Genomic DNA, 19,080 nt, shown 5'->3' with positions numbered 1-19,080 from the left:
TCTTAATGGATTTCACTTTTGAGCAATTTACCTCCATTATTGTCTCTACCAATGGTGTCTTGTTTTTCAAACCGTAACCATTCACTCTGTTTATTCATTCAAACTTGTTTTATTTGTCAATGTTTAGGTTCATTTATTAATCACCTTTTTCACACCCAGTCTGAAATCTTTGTGTGGAATTGAAGAAGGTAGTCCAGCAGAAGATGAGCTAGGTTTTTATTGATCTCCTTTCTCTGTGCTACTCTACCTTACTGTTTTGAGGAATATTGCCTGTTTCTGTCAACTTTGCCGGTAAACATTGTCCAGAAGCAAACAGTTAAAGAAGGAATTTGATTTATATGAAGGATTTAATCTCAGAACATCTAAAAAGACTTAAAAATTACTTCATTGGGTTCTAGTCAGTTTTGTAGAGGGTTTGGTCATTTAATATTGTCCTTAACCTCAGTAATTGTCTTCCTCATGCCACAACAAACACATTTTCTCTCTATTTCTTTACTTCCTGATGCGCACAAATGGTTTGTTGACATTTTTGGGTTTTTTTCCCCAAATACTGCTAATCATTTTGGCATTCCTCTGCTGATTTAGACAGTTATCCCTATTTCCTCCTTTTGTATAGTTTAGGATATTATGTACTTTGTGACTGTCAGCACAACATTACAAATTGTAAGAGGTTGTGCTCAAACCATTCTTTCCAGAGGTGCCTTGGGTACTGTATCTAGTTATGGACATTGTTCCTGGAAAAAGACTAGAAAGCAATTGAGGATACCTCTGTCTTGATTATGAACAAAAAATAGAATCTTGATAAAATCCATTTGTGTCATGAACCTGCAGAACTGTACAGAATTACATGGAGAAAGGAAGTACAGAAAATTTGATTTGTTAAATTGCAAGCCTGGCATAAAATGCCATCAATTTAAACTGGACAAAGACAAATTTTGGATTGATTTTTGCATTGATGTATGATGAGCTCAGTTGCTTTTCTGTAATTGTTATGTCCATGACAGCCATTTTCATACTTGACAATTTAACTTGTTTCAAGATGAATTCTCTAATATAATGTTTAATGCTCACTCAGTGGCCACTTTACTAGGCACACCTGCCTATTAATGAAAAATCTAACCAGCCAATCGTGTGGTAGTAGCTCAATGGAAAAAGCATGCAGACATGATCAAGAGGTTCAGTTGTTAAACAGCAGGAGGCCATGGATCCATTTTGCTTTGTGTTATCTTGCCAGGTGGTGTAATGGTGTGGTGCTGCTATCATCTCTCCATGGACCAGAATCTTTAAAGAATGTTTCCAGCACCTTGTTGAATCCATGCTGTGAAGAATTCAGGTGTTCTGAGGGTAAAGGGGGGGAGAGGGTGCGTCCTACCCAGTTTTAGGAAGGTGTGCCTGATAAAGTGATCACTGAGTGTAAATCTTCATGTATCTCTTCCTATTTAACTTCGATTAGTTTAGCAATGTGTTGTCTTCTGTCTCAAAGTCACTTATCTGTTCTTTCTCCATTGTAACTTTCAGGCACAAACCACAGATGTTCTTTTACTTCCTGGTTTGTTAGTTTTAGTTAGGTTTAAGTCATTGGTGCTCTTTCTCATGTGCCCTCCCTATCTCTTGTTGAAATATTTCAATAAACTTTTGTCCAGTGATTGGTTTGCCCCTTCGTTTTGTGCATGCTAAAATGCTGGTGTATTGTTCCAATATTCAGTCAGACTTGCAGAAGTTATGAAATAAGCGAAAATCCATTTTGAATGTTAAAGTGCATATACACAGTAAAGAGCATGAAAATATTGTTTATGTAATTCCTAATAGGACCTTGTCTATTGCTGCCTCCTTCCTTACAGAGCTGGCTAATATTCACACAGGGCTGTCAACCTTACAGCAACACTGTACTCGGTCTGCAGAGAAAAGGTGATAGTGTGCACAATCACTCAAAGGGAGTTGCAAGTTCCAGTTAGTATGACAAGGGTGATTGGAGTTGGGTAGACTATGTGGTTGTCCATGAGGCATTGTGAGAGTCTGTCATGGGATAGCTGGAGCATTCTTCTCCAGAAGTGAGAATCCTTACTCAGTGGAGCGGTTTTAAAACAATCTTTAGATCCCTATCTTTGTCAAGGCCATCGTTTACATTTACAGCATCTTCACAGCAAATCTTATTTTTATGGGAGTCCTTAAATCAGGTGGCACTCATCTGAAGATACAGTGATTGTAGAAAGCCATTAACATGTCCAGCTCGGATTATTTTAATGTGGAATGAGAGATTTTTTTACCTGTGCGACCTCATACCTTCACTCATATTGGAGAGGACAATAATGTTAAGAGGGTGAGATCCTTCATAGTGTTCTGAAGAGCTAGTGAAGGATCTCACCCTCTGAACAATCATGGTCATTGAGTTGCAGCAAACACTGCCTCATTGAAGGAATTCTGTTTCCCAGAAGCATGGCATTCAACAGATGGTATTTTTTTCTAATTGTCCACAACATTGAAGATATAGAAAACATTCGTTACTTTGGGGAGCCACTAATGGGTACACTAATGGTTGCCTGTACTTATGGGAAGACAGCAATGCCGGCAGGTCCCGCTGTCTTGAGATACTAAATACTTCCTGAAGTCAAAATAATTACTTTGTGAATACATTTTCTGGGCAAGTCTTTCCTTCAGTGGTGAGTAGCAAATCAAATATACAATTGAGTTACGCTGTGATTGTTCAAAGATTCTGAGGAATGGAAGCTGAAAGTCAAAATGGCTTTGATCTCCATGGAAGGGAAGTTTAGCTTTGAGAGTGTGGGTAAATCTTTTTTTTCACTGACTGCCATGTAGCTAGATGAAGGCATCCTTGGGAAAACCTGATCCCTTTGAATACACTGCTGATTATGGAATGTGGTGCCTCTTCACTTGGTAATGTCTTAACCTCCACTAACAAGGTACCTAGCACATCCAAAGTCACTAGTTGGTGATGTTACCATTGTGGCTCCTATTGAATGAGTGTCTCCATGTCAGTTGAGGCAGACTGTGGATTTAGGAAGCTGTTTCAGTGGATTACAATTATGACTGAAGGTGTCTGGTCAAACCAGCTGTGTCCTTTTAAAATTGTAAATGAAGTAAAAAAAGTTAATTCAGTGTTCTACTAATTCTACAAGCATGTTTCATAGCAGCTGTAGTGCGGAGCTTTAGACTGGTACAGGTAAAAATGTGTGTTAAGCCAATAATGACCTCATTTGGTGAGTGCAGGTTGAAGAGCATGCAAGTGCAAAATCCAATTTTACATCTGGTGAAATTTTATCTGGAAATTATTGTCCACAAAATGTACTTTAAGTAAAATTGAAATTAAACTTTGTATTGCCCAAACAATGGGTGTAATATACTAGCTTCTTATATAAATGGCCCCTGAAGGAAGTACTAATTCAGAAGAGTAAAAGGTTCATTATCTTGCACAGTAGTATATCAACTCAGTAATACTGTATAATATTGTAATTTATTTGTACCAATTCCACCTTCTACCTTTTGGATCCAAATGGACTATGAACTGATCCACAATTCTTGCATAAATCTGCCTTATTAAAGAGGATTACTGCAGGGTTTTTTTTAAAAAGCACAAAATGTTTAAAGTTCTCAGCAGTTTGGGTAGTAGCTGTGGGGGAAACAAAATTAGTGCTTTGCTTACCCTTCCTTTGAAAGGTCACCTCTTCCTTCAAAGGTACATTTAATGTCAGAGAAGTGTATACGATATACATCCTGAAATTCTTTTTCTTCACAACCATCCATGAAAACAGAAGAGTGCCCCCAAAGAGTGGACGACAGTTAAATATTAGAACCCCAAAGTCCCCCCCCAGCTCCCCTCCCTCCTGCGTGTAAGCTGCAGCCAGCAACAATCCCATCTTGCCCTCCCCCACCCCCAAATCAGTTAAAAAAAACCATCAGCACCCACCACTGAGCACTCGAACACGAGCAAGGCAATAACAAAGAGACAAACTTGCAGTACCCCAAATACTACATTGTTCATCCGGCATTCGACATACCACAGGCTCTCTCTCTCCCTAATAAGGGAAAAAGAGGTGTCTCCTTTTCACAGTGAGAGGGGAGACATAACATACAACTTGCTGGTTTACGATGTTAAAACTCCGTTGCATTGCTTTTTCCGAGCTCTGTGCTCAAAGATCACGGTTTTTGGGCACACAGCCAGAGATCTTCCGTCTCCAACGACACACTGATCTCCTGCAGAGGCACCAACCTCCGATCATCACCCCCCGTCTCCAGAGCAACAAGAGCCCGGGCCCCCAAAGGCGAGCCGAGCTCTTAGGCTGAGCCCTTGGCGCGCCAAACAATGGCCAGATGTGAAACCCCGAGAGCGGGTCCCATTCCTGCAAAGAACCGTAGTCAGCATGTCAGGGTCTTCAAAAGAACCTGAAAGGGAAAAATAAAGATATTACAGATGGAAATAGAGCTGTTTCTGAAGATGCAAGCAAAGGAATTGCCGTTGGGTGCTATAACTCTCAAGCTTCTTATACAAGTATTCCAGTCTTTCCACAGATTTTAGCACTTACTAATCTGCCTTTTCTTTGCATTTAATAGTACACGCAAAAAATGCATATGCACACAACATCAGCTTGTACTTGGATTGTTACCATCATGAAATAAAATTTTAAAATGTTTTGCACAAATACTGTTAATTAAAATTTGAGAAATAGAGGCAAATGAAGAAAGGGGTGAAGTGTTTTAAGCAGGAAATTCCAGGGCTTAGAATAGAAGAGTTTAAAATTAGTGTGCTCAAGAGACAAGTGTAGGGTGTACAATGGAGACACGAGTGCAAATGCTGGAATCCAGTGCACCATCTAAAGCGCTGGAGGAACTCAAAGGGACGTGCAACAGTGAAAGAGGAAATTTGTGCAGTTGGTGTCTCTGGTCAAAATCCCTCATTTCCGGATTAAGGGTCTTGTCCTGAAATGTTAACTATCCATTTTCCTTCATCAATGCCCTCTGACCAGTTGAGTTCCTTCAGTTCTTTGTGTGTACATTGGATGCAGTGATGAAATTAATGCCCTTCATGTCCTGAGCATTACCAAGATTATGAAACTATCTTATCTCTCTATCATTTAGTTGTTGGAATGTCTGGGTCCCCATTTCGTTGATGGGATTTTAGCCACCTCCCCAGTTAATTACTGGGATTGTGGAAATGACAAGTGACTTGGGGCACTTGATAGTGCAAGTAGTATATTCGATCAGTTGCTAAAGCAAAAAAAAGTGATGAATATGAATAACCATATATAAACTATATACACTTTTGTTTTAAATTATTACTTTCTTTACTACATACAATTCTGTGGTATTACAGGTATATCTTCTGCATTTTATTTTAGTTCCAACCAGCTATCTAGATTTTTTTGATTGGAAATATTTTGATTTTAAACTCTTTACTTCTATTTATTCAAGTTAAAACCACCTGCACATGATAGATCTGGGTCAATGAGGTAACTGACTTAAAATGCAATGCAATGGAGAAAGGGCATGTTTCTAAATTTAAAATGTCTTGCTCAAAAGAAAGGATTGATTGGACTGGCTTTACTTGATTTTGTTCAAAAATTTTCAGAATAAATTGAAAAGAAAAGTATACTATTTACAAACGTTTGTAGTTAGGACCATGATGTTGTCTTGAGCAGCATTTAAAAACATCTTGTTACTTATTCATGTAAACCTAGTTTCCAAGCAATAATGGTTTCGGCTATGGTTTTTCATTATCCTTGATTTTTAAAGATCTCTTCAATTGAAATACGTTTATTTCAATAAACGTAAATACGTTGAAAAACAATTAAAATACGTTAGTTTTTCATCAAACCTGTTAGTGTGCAAGTTAGCATTTCAAGGTACATTTGTGAATAATTTCATTAAAGGGAATGCTGACCTAACTCAAACTTGTAATGGCATTCTTGTAAGCTCCTTTCCCCTTAGCTCATGTATAGTATATTTTTGTTTTATCGATTTCAGGATATAAATTATGTTGAAAGGGGGATATTATATGTTGTTCATGCTAATAGTAGTAAATCTAAACACAAAGCTGATTTCTCTTCTCTACTTATTTTCATGGTCAGTGCCAACATTTTCTGGTCCAATTTCTAATGTGTAAATTCACAACTGTGTATTTGTACGACAGTCAAGGCAAATAAGTGTTTGAAATTTCTGAGACCATATACTAAAAATGCAAGTTGAACCAAAGGAGATTGTATTAGGAGAAATTGTAAAGCAGGAAAGAAATAGTTTAAAGAATCTTAAGGCAGAGCTGTAAAGAGGTGAAAGGAGAAGTAAGATGAAGTTTAAGGGTGGGAAAAGACTGACATAATGTGACAGGAAAGGAGGCAGTTTCTTTTTTCTCCACCTACTTCAGATTTGCATTTGAAGTTGATTTTTGAAAGCAAACAGAAAGCCATTGAGAGAAGAAAACATGGCGGGGGATGAGTGTAGGCAGAGAGATGTAGGAGGTGGTGAAGAAGCAAGGTTAAAAGAAAGCATATCAAAAATGAAGGTAGTGTGCAATTAAACTTGTGTGCATAACCATTTTGCACGTTGTAGGTATTAATGTGCTTATTATTTTCTTTTGGTACATGGCGACTGCTGGCAAGGCCATCAAAACAACATAGTCTCTGCTGATTGCCTATTCCTTTTCTTGATATCTGATCATTAACAGAAGAAAATAGGAGTAGCAGGAGGAAACTGATTCCCCAAGTCTGCACTGCTGTTCAGTATGAGTATGATTGATCAGTCCAAGGCTTTGCTTCTACAGTATTTCTGTTCCATGACATTTCAAAAATGCACCACCTTCCTTTTTAAATGCCCCCAGTGATTGACCTTCCACAACCTCATGGAATAGAACAGTCCAGAGATTGACCATCCTGTGCACCTTGGTTTTAAATAACCAGCCTTAATCTTGTAACTATGTTCTCGTGTTCAAGATCCATCCACTAGTGGAAACATCTTGACATCTGTCCTATTGGTCTCCTCAAAGTTTTACGTTTCAGTGAGATCATCCTATTTCAGCAGAAAGTGATATATTTAATTGTTGGATACTGTTGATTAAAATAACAAATGTTGAAACCGATTCCCATCACATTTGAGTTTTAAGTTCTGGATTTTACATGTTATGCTTTGATAGTACTGCACAAAGGTATTTGTGTTGAAAATTGTACGTTGCCAGGTCAACCTTTAAGTGCACAAAGCCAGCTTGTCTGAAGGTTTTTTAAAAAACTAATTTGTTTGTTTTTTTTTAAAGGAGCCTGTAATGGCAGAAGTACCTGCTGGAGATTTTGCAGCTGAAATTTCAGTCACTAGTAACGGAGAAGTAAGTGGTTCACAAGAGCAGCGTTTTAAATGCAGTGATAGTTTTCTAGTTACTTTAGTATGTTCCCTATCATTAGATGAATTCTTACTCAGACCCTGGCAAACAACATGCTTACAGCTATCACTGACTAAGTCGTGATGTAAAGTCTTGCCAGCTCTGCAGTTTTTTTGCTTCTAGCTGAATAATAGTGCAGACTTCCTCTCTAGGTTAACAATGTTAACCCATAAACCAGAGGAGAGTGAATTAGTGTTTTTTCTGTATCTCACTGAAGGATAGTTGGTAAAGCCGTGACTAGTAACTTGTATGGTACTTTCTAATTCCCTCACTGTACTCTTTTACTCTCATGTATTTTCGAACACGACTTTCTAAATCTTCAGAAGTCGAATCGATGCGAGATAAGTGTTCAGCATGTTTGTCCACTTTCTCGTTGATCCGATCCAGTTTGCCTTCTAACTGTTTGACAGCGGTTTTAAATTCCTTTAAGATTTCGTCTCGGAGCTTTCCAAGCGCCACCATAGTTTTGTCCGACGGGGTCACGGCTTCTTTTCTCCAGGATTTAGAATTCTTGCTAGACATTGTAAGTTAGATATATTCACAGGCAAGTAAGAGATACCAAAATAATTCCTAACTAAGGTTTAAAAAATGGAGACATTTAGTGCAAAGGTAGCGACAGTAACGGAACAAAAGTTTGGAGCAGCTAAACAATCGCCATCTTACCGGAAGTCCACTCTCATGTATTTTGACCTATATATTGATAACTTGGATGAGAATGTATGTGACATGATTAGTTATTGTGGGGATGACTCCACATCTGGTGGCATAATGGACAGTAAGTTAAGTTATCTGCAATTCCAAAAAGGATCTAGATCATTTGGGAAAGTATGCAAAGAACTGACTGATGGAAGGTGAGGGATTTTGTGAAGTTAAACCAGGACAGAACATACATTATGTTATTGGGGCACCACGGTAGCATAGCGGTTCACGTGACACTACAGGTGCCCCCCCCCCCCCCCCCGAACGTTCGCTTTACGACAGCTCGCTGTTACGAAAGACCTACATTAGTACCTGTTTTCGTTAACCAAAGAGGATTTTCGCTTTTACGAAAAAAGATGTTCGCTTTATACGTGTGTTTACCCCGAGAAAGACTACCATGACCGTGAAGACTTGTGTGGGTAGTTGCGTGCGCATGTGTGTACGTGCGTAGGCGTGTACATGCCAATTTTTTTCTCTCCAAATCGATTTTGGCTCGCTCTTCCCGATTCTGATAATTGAAACTACACCATACATACAATATTTCTACCTTATATAGGCTGTATATTTATCATCATTCCTGCTTTTACTATATGTTCGTGTTATTTTAGGTTTTATGTGTTATTTGGTATGATTTGGTAGGTTATTTTCTGGGTCTGGGAACACTGAAAAAAATTTCCCCATATAAATTAATGGTAATTGCTTCTTTGCTTTACGACATTTCGGCTTACAAACGGTTTCATAGGAACGGTCTACCTTCGGATAGTGGGGGAAACCTGTATAACAACTCGGGGTGCCGGAGTTTGGAGTTCAATTCTGACATTATCTGTAAGGAGTGAGTCTGTCCTCTCTGTGGGATGTGTGAGTTTTCTCCAGGTGCTTCGGTTTCCTCCCACAGTCCAAAGACAGACTGGTTAGTAAGCTAATTGGTCATTGTAAATTGTCCCGAGATTAGGTTAGGTTTAAATCGGGGGTTGCTGAGTAGTGCACCCCAGTGGGCTGGAAGGGCCTGTTTCACTCTGTATCTCTAACTAAGTAAAATAAATTATTGAGACCTAGCTGTACGTAGTTCACTGAAGGTGGTGATGCAGGTAAACAGGGTGATGAAGATGATCTATGGTATCAAGACATAAAGTACAAAAGTTGAGATGCCATGGTAGAGCAGTACAAGATGTTGGTGAGATTGCATTTGGAATATTGTGTGCAGTTCTGGTTACCACACTCTGGGAAGGATGTGATTATGTGTGAGAACGTGCTAAAACGATTCGCCTTGTGGTTTAAGGAGAGATTGGAGACCCTGGGACAGTTTTCCTTGGAGTGTAGGAAGCTAAAAGGTGACCTTAGAGGGATATCTCATCTAACCCCATTTTCCTGCTGCCTTAACAGAGATAGAGTTGTTCTTGTCCTTGGCTCCCATCCCATGAGCCTTTGCACCCAGTACATTGTTCTTAACCAGCAATTCTGCCATCTTCAACAGGACCCTATCACCAAACACTTCTTTACCTCCCAAGCCCCCCCCCCCCCACCCCACCTTCCGGTTTCTGCAGGGTTTGCTCTCTGCGTGATTCCCTTGTCCATTTCCTCCCCACTGATCCCCCATCTTGCACTTCTCCCTGCAAGCAGAATAAGTGGTATATCTGTCCATTTACCACCTCGCTCAATCAGGGCCCTAAACAGCCTTTCCGGGTGATGCAACACACTACCCGCAGGTCTTATCTTCTGTATCCAGTGTTTCCATTGTGACCTCCTCCAGATTGGTCAGACCAGACCTAGATCTTTGTCGAGCACCTTCACTCTGTCTGCAAAAGGGAGGATTTCTCAGTGGAGTGACAAATTTTAATTCTGCTCCCCATTCACATTCAGACGTGCCTGTCAATGGCTGCCTCTACTGCCCCGATGAGGCCACACTCAGGTTGGAGGAGCAACACTTCCTATTCCATTTGAGTAGCCTCGAGCTTGACAGCATAAGCATTGATTTCTGCATTTTTCAGTAATTTCTCCCTTTTTCTCCCTCTTCTCCTTTTCCACTCACCATTCTGTCTCCCCACTTCTCCTCACCTGCCTAATACCCCTTCACTTTCCTCCCACAGTTCACTCTCATCTTCTGTTAGATTCTTTCTTCTTAACCCTTTAACTTTTCCACTTATCGCCTTCCAGCTGCTTTTTTCATCCTCCCTCCCTCACACAGCTACCTTCCTTCTCACCTGGCTTCCTATTACCTTCCAGGTTGTATTCCTTTCCCTCCCCCTACCTTATTCCGGCTTCTTCCCTCTTGCTTTCCAATCTCGGCCAGAAACATTGACTCTTTATTCCTCTGCATAGATGCTGAGTTCCTCCAACAGTTTGTGTATGTTAACTCTGGATTTCCAGAATCTTGAGAATTATGGTAATGAGGAAGGCCTGGAAATGATATTGAGTAGTTGATAGTTGTGTAGAAAATAAGAGTTAACGAATAAACTCTTCTCGGACTTCCAGCCAGCTACAGGTATCAATTATAACCATTTCGATGACAAACTCTGCCATCTTCTTCAGGGATGATGCCTGAGCAAGTCTAGACTAGAGTGATTTATACTCTTGTATTCCATCCCTCCTGATTGGTTAGTCCTCATCCAATCAGTTTTCCACTCTCCCAGCTAGTCTACAATCAAATTCCAGTTCTTCGAGCGAGACCTTCATCTTTGTTAAAATTTGTTTCCTCTAGTTTTATTTCAATGGCTTTCTTTTCCAGGCGGTCCCAAAAGCCATTGGCACAGCTCAGTAGTTTTGCACCATGGAAGTCAATCCTACAGCCATTGCCAATGTAGTGTTCTACTGTTGATTTCTCTGGGAAAATGGCAGCGTTTGTCATCAAAATTTCAGTTATAATCAATACTTGTACCCAGTTAGAAGCCGGAGAAGAGCTTATTCGTCATATACGCCAGGAAAATACTACCGGTAGATCCTTTTCAACAAATTCAAAATTCAAGAAAGTTATAGATAAATTTTCATGGATACTTTATTAACTTGATTTGTAATATCTGTGGAGATTTTTAAGGTCCTAGCTTTGATGGTTGACTCAATCAGCAAAGTTTTACCCAGTTTCAGGTTCTGCCACTAAGAAACTGCATTCTGGTTTGGAATGTTAAAGAATATTGAAAACTAGAATCAATAGGGAGGTTATCTTTTCTAATTTTTTTTGCTTGTCTCAATTATGTGATACAGTAAGTGATTGAATTTTTACTTTTGAGCTTGAAGTGCAAATTCAAGTTATCGTCATTCAATTGTACAGATGCACACCGCCAAACGAAACTACATTCCTCTAGACCAAGGTGCATAATACCATGCATATAACTTAGACACATAATGCATTAAGTAATATTATCACAAATAAATTAACAAATGATAAGGTGCATATACGATACAAGTTAAGCACCAAACAGTATAATTCTACTGACAGATCACACGTGATGAGACCTGGTGATGGCAAGGAGTTAAGTAGTCTTACGGTCTGAGGAAAGAAGCTGCTTCCCATCCTAAGAGTTCTCGTCCTTAAGCCACAGTACCTTCTTGCCTGATGGTAGGGGGTCAGAGAGATTGTTGGACAGATGTGAGGAATCATTGACAACGCTGAGGCCTCTGAATGCACAGTGTTCCTGATAAATATCTCAGAAGGGTGCAAGAGAGACCCTGTTGATAATCTCAGCAGTCCTCGCAATCCTTTGCAGGGACTTGTGGTCAGATTTCTTGCAATTCCTGTACTAGATGGTGATGCAACTAGCCAGGATAGTCTGGATAGTGTTTCTGTACAAATTGGTTATAATGGGGGTAGGAGGAGGGAACGCACTCATTTTAGTCCCCTCAGGAAGGGGAGACATTGCTGTGCTTTCTTTTTTTTTAACTTTTTTTATTGTTTTCAAATAGTTACAGAATAAAAGTGTATGAGAAAAAAAAATGTTACCCAGCCCCCCTCCCCTTAACCCCTCCCCCCTAACATCCCTAAAAAAAAAAGAAAGAGAGAAAAAAAAAGGAATGCCTGGATATTGGAGGGTCCCCACACGCTCCACGGAGTTCGTAATAACTTTAGTGTATGCATTTATTTCTTTCCCCAAGTAACCAATTATTTCATCTTCGGAGCACCTATATATTTAATCCTGTCTTTTGTAAATAAGGGCGCCAAATTTTCAAAAATGTTTCATATTTATCTCTTAAATTGTAAGTGATTTTTTCAAGTGGAATACAGCCATAAATTTCGTTCTTCCAACGATCTATACTTAGATATGTATCCGATTTCCAAGTCACTGCAATAGCTTTTTTGGCTACTGCCAATGCAATTTTTATAAATTCTTTCTGATATTTATTCAATTTGGATATCGGTTTTATCCCTTCAATATCACCTAGTAAAAGTAATATTGGGTTGTGTGGAAGTTGTATTCCAATAATTTGTTCCAGTAAAACTCTTAAATTTGTCCAAAAAGGTTGAATTTTAGAGCAAGACCAAGTAGAATGTAAAAAAGTACCAATTTCTTGGTTACATCGAAAACACTGATCAGATAGATTTGGATTTAATTTGTTTATTTTTTGTGGTGTAATATATAGTTGATGTAAAAAATTGTATTGCACTAATCTTAATCGAACGTTTATTGTATTTGTCATACTCTCAAGACATAGTCTTGACCAGTTTTTTTCTTCAATTTTGATATTCAAATCACTTTCCCATTTTTGTCTTGACTTATGGACTCCTTGTTTAATTGCCTGTTTTTGAATCAAATTATACATACAAGAGATAAATTTTTTAATCTTTCCTTTTTGAATTAAAGTTTCTATTTCATTGGGTTTCGGTAGTAACATTGTTTGACCTAGCTTTTCTCTTAAATAAGCCCTTAGTTGAAAGTAACAAAAAAAGAGTGTTGTTTGATACTTTATATTTATTCTTTAATTGATCAAATGACATTAATATACCTCCTTCAAAACAATCTCCTATATATCTAATCCCTTTTTGAAACCAATTATATAAAAGTTGATTATCCATTGTAAAAGGAATAAGTCTATTTTGGATTAAAGATCTCTTTGCTAATAAGGATTTCTTTGTCTCATCGTCAACATTTATCTTATTCCATAAATCAATCAAATGTTTTAATATAGGAGATTCTTTCTTTTCCCGTATCCATTTAGATTCCCATTTATATATAAAGTCTTCTGGTATGTTTTCTCCTATTTTATCTAGTTCTATTCTGATCCACGCCGGTTTGTCTTTCTCAAAAAAGGATGCAATAAATCTAAGTTGATTTGCTTTATAATAATTCTTAAAATTTGGAAGTTGTAACCCTCCTAGCTCAAATTTCCATGTCAATTTTTCCAACGATATTCTTGACATCTTACCTTTCCAAAGAAACTTCCTCACATATTTATTCAGCTCTTGAAAAAACTTCTGGGGTAATTGTATTGGTAGTGATTGAAATAAGTATTGTAATCTAGGGAATATATTCATTTTTATGGTATTTACTCTACCTACTAATGTTATTGGTAATACCATCCATTTATCAAGATCTTCTTGAATTTTTTCCAATAGTGGTAAATAATTTAATTTGTATATGTTCTTTATATCATTATCGACTCTTATACCTAAATATTTTATACCATTTGCCGGCCATCTAAACTGGGTTATTGATCGACATTGATTATAGTCTCCTTTAGTAAGAGGTAAAATTTCACTTTTGTCCCAATTTATTTTGTAACCTGATACTTTCCCATATTCTTCTAATCTATAGGATAATTTACGCAACGATTGCAATGGGTTTGTTAGATAAAGTAGAACATCATCAGCAAATAAGTTGATCTTGTATTCTTCTTGGTTAACTCTAAAACCCTTAATATCTGGGTCCATTCTGATCAATTCAGCTAATGGCTCTATCGCCAACACAAATAAAGCAGGTGATAATGGACAACCTTGCCTAGTTGACCTTGTTAACTGAAATGGTGTTGAAATTTGACCATTTGTCACTACTTTAGCTTTGGGATTAGTATTTAAGGTTTTAATCCATTTTATAAAGGATACTCCTAGTCCGTATTTTTCCAATACCTTAAATAAAAAATCCCACTCCAATCTATCAAATGCTTTTTCTGCATCTAAAGCAACTGCCACGCTCATTTCCTCCCTCTTCTGTGCTAAATGAATTATACTAAATAAGCGAGTTACATTATCTGCTGATTGTCTATTTTTAATAAATCCTGTTTGATCCATATGTACTAATTTTGGTAAGCATTTAGATAATCTATTAGATAAGATTTTTGCTATTATTTTATAATCAGTATTTAATAAAGAAATCGGTCTATATGATGATGGCTTTAAAGGATCTCTATCTTTTTTTGGCAATACTATTAAAATGGCTGTCGAAAAGGATTCTGGAAGTTTATGCGTTCTTTCCGCTTGGCGTATTAACTCCATAAGAGGAGGAATTAATAAATCTTTAAACTTTTTATAGAATTCAGGCGGAAAACCATCTTCTCCTGGAGATTTATTACTTTGAAGTGATCCTAGGGCTTCTTCGACCTCTTTCAATGTAAAAGGCATATCTAATCCCTTCTGTTCTTCCGTATTTAATTTTGGAAGAGTTATTTGTGATAGAAACCTTTCTATCTTGACATTGTCACTTTGTGATTCTGATTTGTACAATTCAGAGTAAAAATTCTTAAAAGCTTCATTAATTTCTAAAGGTTTATAAGTAATTTTATTTACTCTTGTTCGAATTGCATTTATTGTTTTAGAAGTCTGGTCTGTTTTTAGCTGCCATGCAAGAACTTTATGTGATCTTTCACCTAGTTCATAAATTGCTGTGCTTTCTCGACAAAGAGGTAATGTTGAGGGACCAGGTGAGATCCTCAAGGTAGGTGCGTTATTTTAATATAAAGCAATAAGGAGCAGAACTAGGTTGTGTCCTTAACTTTGATAATGCCACACTAGAGGCAGAGAGCTGTGCAGCCATATATTGGTTTATGAGAAGTGTCATTAACCTGCAGGAAATGTAAGATTGCAAATCGGGAAGGTATAGAATGAAGTTACTAAAGAAATGGTGCCAATTGACATAATTATATGCAAAAAAATTTGAAAAAATTATTTACACTAAACTGTTCACTGTCATTCTGATTCCCTCTCTTCACACTCTCCTCATCACTCTTTCTCCCTTCAGTATTAGCCTTGCAGTAGCTGCATCTTAGATCTAAGTTTCAATTAATCCTTGGGGAGCTAATAAGCATAATGCTCCGGGTGTAATTTATTTTCATTATGGTTTTCAAGAAAATGAAGCACTTGATGAGCATGGGACTTTGAGCTGAATAATTAATGAAAAATGCGACCTATGGAGTTAAGATAGTTGGTGATGACTCAGCAGATTAAAGGCTGGAATATCCATGATATATGGTGAAATAAAGATTAGTCATAGACTAATAGATGGAGGAGGAAGCATTTCTATGACTGTAATTTATCAAAGAAGTTTGACTAATGGTTTAAATTGCCTATAATTCACTCCAGATGTAAATTTTTTTGTTGTGAACATTGGCTGTTAATTGCACTCTTCACTATTCTAATGAAAATCTGTACTATGTAATGTGAAGCACTTAATAATAGAGGTAAATAAAGGTGTAAATAAGATTTAAAATTAATAATGTGGTAGCAAGTTATTGATTTACACTTTACTGATTGTTAGTGCTTTTTCAATTAGTGGCAATGTATGGACTCCACCAAATAATGGAAGGAGTAATCCAGCAAGTGAATAGCAGGAATGGTAAAGCAATCCTGGGATGAATACACTTTTCTCAGGCTTCCAGCTGGGTACAGATATTGGTTATAATTGATAACTTTACCCGGCTGGAAGCCTGAGAAAAGTTCATTCATCATGTATGTCAGGAAAGCACTAGATCCTTTCTCAATCATGGAATAGTTCAAGAATACTTTCTGCCTCCTCCCCCCGCACCCCAAAGTATATGGCAGGAAGATGAAATGAAAGGAGAAAAAGTTTTAGAATTCTTGTAGTTCATACAGGGCTCTATTCTCACTCAGAATTTAGAAGTAAAACAAAAACAAATCAGCAAAACTAAAAGTAAGTAAAGCACTGCATCCATGAATAAGCAGCTGATGAATTTTGCGAAATGAAACGTGTATCAAAGTCGGACGAAAGATTAGTTGACCATGTAGGTCACTGTAAAGGTCCTAGAATCAATCTCACAGAATGATTGAGGGCATATGCACTTATCGTGGATTCTTAAATCTAGGCTAGATTTTCAGAACAGATTTTTTAAAGTAAAAATAACGAGATTAGTGAATGTCAATACTTGAATATTCACAATGCCAGAAAGTGCCACATCAACTAATGAGAGGCACCTGTGGATCTGATTGGGGGGGTGGGGGGGGGGAGTACCTATAGTCCCCGAGTTACGAATGTCCGACTTATGGACAACTCGTACTTACGAACAGAGGAAGTAGAATGCTGTCCACCATTTTAAGTCAGATCGTGATGCCGTCTGCCATTTTAAGTCATTGCCGTTGACACTATGAGTGTGTAACTTTGTATTTGGCTTAAATTTTTCTTAGCAAGATTCACCCTGACCCCGCCCCCCTCCCCCGTTCCGGTTGGCTGGTGGCGCAGTGAGATCAGTCTGGGGATTGAGAACAGAGTTTCCCGAGTTCGATCCAGTGACAGACTGCTCCTGTGCCAGGTTGATGTCGATCCAGTGACTCCCATTACCATCCATGCCGGGTTGATGTTGAGCTCGCAACTCGACCCCTTAAAAAAAACCACTGCCACGTCCAATTTAAATTCCCACGCGGAATATTGTGGAGGATCAAATACCCAAACCCAGCACAGCCCCCACTTGTCCCATTTAACCTGTCTCAATGCGGTGGACTTTCGGACTCGGGGAATTCAATGCGGTGGTCCTTAGGACCCAGTGGACCTCGGGAGCCAGTGGAGTTCGGGACCCACCGCCCGCAGTGTTTCTGTTCCATTGACAGGAAGCGATCGCGATTGAAAATAAAGCGGAAATAATAAAGCGTTTGGAAAGAGGTGAAATGTCATTGGAAAAGTGCTAGGCTACAGTCGGTCAACGATTGGAACAATTTTAAAAGATAAAGTGAGAATAATGGAGCATGTGAAGGCCCTGCCCCGTTGAGAACTACAATTATTACTAAGCAGCGCAGTGGTTTAATTATCGGAATACATACGTTTCTTAAGTATTTTATATGCATAGAAAGGTAAAATATATACTATATACTAAGACAAACGTTTGACTAACTGACGCTACATAATACCGGATGTACTTGTTCCTACTTGTGTACAAATCCAACTTAAAGACAGACTCAGGAATGGAACTCGTTCATGACCTGGGGACTGCCTGTAATCTGTAAGGATAGCAAATTAGCTCAATAGAAAGCAGAGTGGAGAGGGTAAATGATCATTATTCAGATTCCGGAAGCAGATCATTATTTGTAAATTAATATTCTTGATTTGGCAGCGCAATTCCACATCAGAATTTGCATGCAAGAGCAAACAGGGATTTAAAGTAAGACCAAGGAATACCTGAAAATGTTGGGAGTTGTGGACCAAACATTTAAAAACAATGGATAATTGTGAAATGATGCAAGGCATTACAGGTAAACAGATACAAAAGCAAATTTGAAGCTTAGCAAAATTATGTAAGAAGTTAATTGGCCTTTTATCTTTAATTATAGGAAAACCTGGAAGTAACCTAAAATGAATGCATTGGTCAGAATTGTGAGAGAAATTATACATAGGGCTATGGTTATAAAATGGTTACTGCTAGGTTAAATAAAAAAAGATTTTTTACTCAGTTTATCACATGGTCACATCACTGCCTGGTCAGGAAACAACAAAGCCCTTGAATGGAAAAGCCTCCAAAAAGGAGGAGATCCAGCAAGTCCCATCATAGGTAAAGCCTCCAAAAAGGAGGAGATCCAGCAAGTCCCATCATAGGTAAAGCCTCCAAAAAGGAGGAGATCCAGCAAGTCCCATCATAGGTAAAGCCCTCCCCACCACTGGGCACATGTGCAAGGAGCACTGTCACAGGAAAGTGCCCCCTGTCCCCCAGCCATCCGGGTGATCTTCACTTTTTCCTGATTGGCAGCAGCAAGGAGATACGAGAGCCGTAGTTCCCACACCAGGTTCAGATACAGTTATTATCTCTGAACTAACGGGCTTCTGAACCAAAGTGGATATAACTTCACTCACCCCCATCACTGAATTGAATACACACCCTTTTGAAGATAGGCTGAATGACCTGTTTCTATCATGCGTGTTCATTGAAATGTTTACAGTTCAACTTTTGTATTATGTAGAGCAATATTTTTTTTAAAGGAAAACCTTCAAAATGGTACTGGCAGCATCCTGAAAACCACCTTTTGACAATAAGTGAAGATTGGAATGAAGCAAAAGCAATATCTGCTTTGGTGAATATGCTATGTAATCTTTTGGGTCAAAATGGCCTTGGAGTAGGGAACCAGAGCATGAAGCCCTCATGGCATGCCAACAAATTCTAGCAAAGTTCTGGTTGGACAGCAGAGACCATGAAAGGAATAAAGCAACACACAAAATCCTGGAGAAACTGAGCAGGCCAAGCAGCATCAATGGAAATGAATAAACAGTCGACGGTTCAGGCTCGGATGTTTCTTTAGGAATAAGAAAAATTCATCAATTATAGGATGGATGTGATGATAACTAAAAATTTACAGGCTACTACTTAAACCTGATGCTTTAAAAATGTTTAAATTTTAATTTTTGAAAGTCTTTGATGAATCATGCAAGCCTGAGTTTATTGCCCACTTTAGAATGCACTAAAAACATTGAATGAATCATGATTGACGTTCAGAGTGGAGTGGCAGGATTCCCTTTGAAGCATAAAACTGAGCTAAGGCATTTTGTGTTCAGCTGTTTTATTTGCTTCATTTCCATTTGTTAATGGCACAGCTCTAGATTTATTGAATGGTTTCACAATTTACTGAGCAGTTGAACTTG

At 38.3% G+C, this 19,080-nt stretch overlaps 1 protein-coding gene across 5 annotated transcripts in view; it reads left to right on the top strand.

The window, feature by feature from the left end:
- LOC140726466 (arfaptin-1-like) overlaps positions 1-19,080 on the top strand; it is a 136,059-nt gene that overhangs the window by 34,800 nt on the left and 82,179 nt on the right. For 3 of the 5 annotated variants that reach the window (XM_073042887.1, XM_073042885.1, XM_073042884.1), the window contains exon 3: positions 7,259-7,327. The exons of the other annotated variants lie outside the window; for them this stretch is intronic. In XM_073042887.1, coding sequence (XP_072898988.1) covers positions 7,259-7,327 — 69 coding nt within the window. The remainder of the gene's footprint in view (positions 1-7,258; positions 7,328-19,080) is intronic. 5 annotated transcript variants of the gene reach the window in all.

Source organism: Hemitrygon akajei, chromosome 4, assembly GCF_048418815.1.
Source record: "Hemitrygon akajei chromosome 4, sHemAka1.3, whole genome shotgun sequence".
NCBI lineage: Eukaryota > Metazoa > Chordata > Chondrichthyes > Myliobatiformes > Dasyatidae > Hemitrygon > Hemitrygon akajei.
Note: the sequence above shows the minus strand (reverse complement) of the source record. Positions and strands in the feature narration are given on the sequence as shown.